A 5716-nucleotide genomic window follows, 5' to 3' on the forward strand; every position below is an offset into this window, starting at 1 on the left:
TCGGGTTTAGCTTAATACCAAACCCTACCTGTACCCATATGGGTTATATAATCCTAAAACCCGTCCTTCAAGCAAAAAAAACCCGCCCCATCGGATAGGGTAGGGGTGGGTACCCATCGGATAGGGTAGAAATTGCCATCCCTACTTCAACTAGAAAATTGATTGTGTGAGACTAATTATTGACATTTATAGTAGAAATTTTGATATTTCATGTAGAAACAGCAATTTTATTCTATTCAAAACGTTTTAGGTAAAAAAAAATCTCTTACAATTTTGTATCGATCAATCTGCAAGCATCCTGTAATTTTCTTTTTTTTTTCCTAACTTTTGTCTGTAGTCTGCAGAATTGGGGAAGGCCCAATTCCACAGCCCACAAGCTGAATATCTGAGAATAGCTGATGCTTCCCAAAGTCAGTTGATTTTGATTGTAACACACCCATACATATTTTGTGGCCGACATTCTGGCCAAGCCGGCTGGACAGTTGGAACAAAATATGGCAATGGTGTGGCAGGAGTGTGGCCCATCCCATCAACACAGAAAACAGAAATCTTAGGCTCCACTTCTGGAGATGTGCCTTTCTAGCTTTTGTTCATAAACCTTTCCATTAAGAAACTAATTAAAATGGATGATGACAGGAGTCTGGATTTGTCTGCTGGAGAGGGGTAATTTTCAACTCTCCAAGGACTAGCATCACCAGTTCAGATTTTTTTTTTTTTTAAAAAAAAAGAAGGGGACGTGAGCATTTTGAGCAAACAAACATGCAACCACGGTCTCTGGTGCATTGCATATACAGCTGAACTGTTTGCCCACACTTCACTTTACGGATTTACTGCTTCAGGATTTAAAAAAATAAATCTTGGAAAAAAGGAAAAAACTGGTTTATCCATCTAAAATTGATCAAATGGAAAAGCTGCATCTTGTCAGCCTTTACATCAACTGTTTCACTTTTCCTTCCTCCTCCTCCCAGTTTTACGTGGAGAAATGATTTCAGGAGTGAAATAAAAGCAGTGAACTTCATTGAGATTTTGAATGAATGAAGTTTGAATCTGAAGCGCTCCAACCGTGCAAACGTTTCATAAAGAATCGGAATCCTCGTGATAATTTATCAAACGGTCACGAAATTAAAAGAATTGAAAAGAAAAAAAAAAAGGGCATAACTCAACAGTCAACATTTCTTACTTTGTTCAAGCCTCCAACCAAATTATAATTATCCAACCTTTTGTTTGCTGGATTTTCATCATTATACCTTCCACCATACTCGAAGGAACCAAACTCATAATCGGCTTTTGAGCTTTTCTTTTCCTCCCTTTTGTTCCTTGAAAAAAATCCAGCGCAGTTCTCACTGGACAAAACCCAACTCCCACGCCAAAAAGAAATCTCGTACGTTTACCAGCAATCCACTCAAACCGATCAAAGCCCACCTCCCAAAATGCAGATACAGAGATGGGTTTTCAGTCTTCTCTTCACTTTTTCATTCTGCACTGTTCTTTCAGAAACCCTAGCTCAAACAGGATCACAAACAATAGTTTGCTCGGAAACAGATAGAGTTGCCCTTATTGGATTCAAAGCTAGAATTTTGAAGGACACAACAGATATTCTGTCATCATGGATTGGGAAGGATTGCTGTGGAAATTGGGAAGGTGTTCAATGTAACCCAGCAGGAAGAGTGATCGCATTGCAGTTGCAGAGGCCCTCAGATAGAGACACTGACATTTACATGAAGGGAATTCTATCTCCTTCCCTGGCTGATCTCCAGTTTCTGGAGGTGATGGTGATAAGTGGGATGAAACGAATAGGAGGCTCCATTCCAGAGAGCTTCTCAAAGCTTATCCATCTCACCCAATTTGTCCTTGAATACAACGCCCTTGAAGGGTCTATACCTTCTTTTCTTGGTCAGTTGCCTCTGCTCAAAATTTTGTCACTTGGTAGCAACCATTTGAATGGACAGATTCCTCCAGGTTTAGGAAACTTCAGTAACCTTGTTCAGATGAACTTGGCCAAGAATTCCCTTACAGGGTCAATCCCACTCACCTTCAGAAACCTTTATTATTTGCAGTATTTTGATCTTAGCTACAACAATTTATCTGGGTCTATCCCAGATTTTATAGGACAGTTTCAGAACCTGACTTATATCGACTTCTCCAACAACCAGTTCTCAGGTCAGATACCCAGTTCCCTGTGTAACTTGGACAATCTTCTGGACCTCTCTTTGAACCATAACCAACTTACAGGAAGAATCCCTGACTACATTGGGAACTTGAAAGGACTTACCAGCCTTTCGCTGAGTGCTAATGGTCTTTCGGGTCAAATACCAGTATCCATTGCAAGGCTACATAACCTTTGGTACCTTAATCTATCTAGAAATGCTCTTTCAGATCCTTTGCCAGCCCTTACAAATGGCATCCCCTCTCTGCTGTCTATAGACCTGTCCTACAACAACATTCATTTAGAGAATGTTCCTGATTGGATCACAAACAGAGCACTTAGAGACGTGCACCTTGCAGGCTGTAACCTCAGAGGAACCCTACCAAACTTTGCACAAAGAGATTCTTTGAACTCCATTGACCTCTCTGACAACTTTCTTGAAGGCGGGTTTTCCAATTTTTTCACAAATATGTCAGGTTTGCAGAAGATTAAGCTCTCAAACAACCAGCTACAATCAGATACTTCAGAGATTGCAATACCAGATGGGCTTTCCTTTCTTGACCTCCATTCGAATCAGCTTAAAGGATCAATGTCAAAGCTATTGCGCAATAACACAAGCGGATTTTTAGAGTACGTGGACATCTCAAACAACCAAATTACAGGTAAGATTCCAGAGTTCAGTGAAGGTTCAGGGCTGAAACTGCTAAACTTGGCAAGCAACAAAATTACAGGTCAAATCCCAGGTTCAATCTCAAACCTGCTTGAACTTGAAAGGTTGGACGTTTCAAGAAACCAGATTGAGGGCACCATACCCACAAGCTTAGGGCAGTTACTGAGGCTACAATGGCTCGACTTGTCCATCAATGCATTCACTGGCAACATCCCAGATACTTTGCTAGGTTTGCAAAGCCTCAGGCATGTAAATTTCAGGGCAAACAGATTGTGTGGAGAGATCCCGCAAGGGAAACCATTCAATATCTTCCCTGTAGCAGATTATGCGCACAACCTGTGTTTATGTGGCAAGCCCATGCCACCTTGCAAGAGAGGAAATCTACAGAATTTGGGTCAGTAAGAAGCTGGCTCAGCTAGCAGTAGGCTCTTTTCATTCCCCACTAGAATTCTCAGATTGAACTAATACATTGTTTCTATTTTATCAACAATTGAAACTCAATTTCTTCTTCCTGAATACACTTCCATCTATACTGCATTCTTCAAGGAACCAGGTTTAGAAAATACACAGAAGTTAGATTCTAGTGATTGAATTAATTTGCAGTGAATGCTATCCCGGCCTTGGCACAAGAACAAGAATTCCATGTCTTAGTACTTGATTGTACATTGCAATGATAGTAAATAGGGCCATGAAAGCTTTACTTTTGAAAGGTTAAAAAAAATCAAACACGCAGCAGAATTTTGAATTCAAACTGACTGAATTGATATTATGAAATAGATTCCATTAACAAAATTCAATGATCACAACTGGGTCAAGCATTTACAAAGGGCAGTCAGCAAAGTTACCAAGTAATCAAAATGGTTACTATGATTCCTATGCAAGCTACTCTTACTCTTCCTTCTCTGAACCCTCTTGATCCTAATACAGTGAAACAATTAAAATAAGAAAAATTCAAGCATGTAATATCAATAAAATCAAAATAAAAAGTAGTTAATTCATAAATAAATCAGGGAAATTCTCAAAAAGAGATATGCCTTCTCTTTCCCAGCATTGTAAGTTTCCATAGCCTTCTCATACTCTGCCTTGAGCTCTGCAACTCTATCCAAATAAAGCTTCTTCTCCTGGTAGAACAAACATCAAATTAATCGAAGCAGCATTTAAGGAAAAACATAATAAGAATTGATTAAAAAACAAGTAGAAGGGATTGATTCGCTCACTTCATCTGACATGGACTTCCACTTCTCTCCAGCTTCTTTGGAAATCTTCTCATTTTTTTTTTTTTTTTTGCATCAGAAGTTTAAAATAAGTTGCCAGCAAGCTGAGGTAAATGTAACCAAACACGAAGCATAGGCAAAACTAAGACCACAGGCATGTCATACCACTGAAACATTCTTATTGTCTGGATGTTCTTCCTTGTATGCTTTTCTAAATTTCTCCCTGCAATAAGAGGTAACAAATCACATCAGAAACGCATTATGGACTTGCAGAAAGGGGGGCAGCTTTACATGAAGACGAAAAATGCAGTTGCAGGACGCGGTTGTTGGGTCCTTCACTTTTTTATCTTTTATACTTTTCTTTGTTTTTGGCTCTGATGACACTGCTTTTCTCTTCCTGTTAAAAATCATAAATTGCTACAAACAAGGAAAGAAAATAAACTGACTTATAAATGATCCATGCATTCAGCCAGAAAACCAAAAGGTTTATGAAAATACCCAAATTCACCTTGATCCTATAACCAAGGCTGCAACTATGCATATCAATAAGCACCACAAGAACATCCTTGTTACATTCCTCTCTGTAAATCAATAAAACTTCTCATTGTCAGCTCCGAGAAATTAAGCAAGAAAGAAGGAAGAAAAAGCATAACAGTACTCCAAAATGAATATAAACAGAAACGCACCAGATTATACAAAGAACAAACCCATAGTTTTACCCCAAAACCTATAGTTAAAAAGTAATCAAAACCCAATTAAAAAAAAACAGTGACACATAAATATTTGAATCAAGCATAAACAAATGTCTCACAAGCAATCCCTGAGAACCCAGTACTTGATAAGCACCGAAAGTATTTCAGATATTAGAAAACAGAGCAATAAGAAAAACTTCATTCGAACGAAAATTAAAAATTGATAAGATTTTTTATGAGAATGAAAATTATCATATTTTTATCCCTTAATATTTAGTCTTTTATACTTATTTAGTGCCTAAATGGACTTATTATTCTTATATTTTCATTTAAGACACGAAAGGAGGCGTTAAGTGAAAAATAAGGCTAATCGGGTAATTCTGGAAAAGTTTCGGCACTGCGTCGTAATTTGGGCATAACGCTCTCATCCGGACTTCGACTTAGATGATTCAAGATGCGTTGGAAAGAAAAGGAAAAGTTTTACAACTTTCATGTTTTGAGTTTTGATAGATATGGACTACATCGAGGTCAAAATCGGGTCCGCATTATCTGCAACCGCATTGTTGACGTGTTGGAGCCATTCCTTAGCCTACAAGTTTTCATCCAGGAATTCACGAGAATTAGGGTTGGAACCCCTTAGCCTGAGCAATCGCTCCATTGTTGTCACACAACAATGGGATGGGTGATGTGCTGGACAAAACTACTCCCAATTCGTGAATGAACTTCTTCATCCACACGACTTCCTTGGCAGCTTCACTTGCAGCAATGTATTCGGCCTCGGTTGTGGAGTTTGCTGTGGACCCCTGTTTGCTGCTTTTTCAGCAAACAACACATGATCCTATCCTGAAAACCTATCCAGATGTAGACTTTCTATCATCTGGATCCGATTGGAAATCCGCATCTATATACCCTTGGATCTGTAGTGAACTACCATCGAATACCAGACAAAACTCTTTTGTCCTCCGAAGGGACTTAAGTATGCATTTCACAGCAG

The 5716-nt window shown here is 38.8% G+C and overlaps 1 protein-coding gene and 1 pseudogene across 2 annotated transcripts; one reads left to right on the forward strand and one right to left on the reverse strand.

Moving 5' to 3' along the window:
- Positions 1 to 1058: 1058 nt before the first annotated feature.
- LOC104590924 (uncharacterized) lies at positions 1059 to 3328 on the forward strand. Its single transcript, XM_010249698.3, has one exon. The coding sequence runs from the start codon at positions 1431 to 1433 to the stop codon at positions 3216 to 3218; it is 1788 nt and encodes a 595-aa protein (XP_010248000.1). The 5' UTR covers positions 1059 to 1430; the 3' UTR covers positions 3219 to 3328.
- Positions 3329 to 3456: 128 nt separating this feature from the next.
- On the reverse strand, positions 3457 to 5380 carry LOC148800588 (high mobility group B protein 3-like; annotated as a pseudogene). The gene is made up of 6 exons (XR_016085660.1): positions 5316 to 5380; positions 4509 to 4611; positions 4322 to 4447; positions 4196 to 4253; positions 4034 to 4078; positions 3457 to 3937 (listed from the first exon to the last, which is right to left on the reverse strand). The product of XR_016085660.1 is annotated as a high mobility group B protein 3-like (transcript).
- Between the last annotated feature and the right edge of the window lie 336 nt (positions 5381 to 5716).

This window comes from Nelumbo nucifera, chromosome 4, assembly GCF_055504915.1.
Source record: "Nelumbo nucifera cultivar China Antique chromosome 4, China Antique-T2T, whole genome shotgun sequence".
Classification (NCBI taxonomy): domain Eukaryota; kingdom Viridiplantae; phylum Streptophyta; class Magnoliopsida; order Proteales; family Nelumbonaceae; genus Nelumbo; species Nelumbo nucifera.

What these genes read in the sequence shown, in the direction of transcription:
- LOC104590924 (XM_010249698.3), top strand. Translation starts at nt 1,431, where the DNA reads ATGCAGATACAGAGATGGGTTTTCAGTCTTCTCTTCACTTTTTCATTC.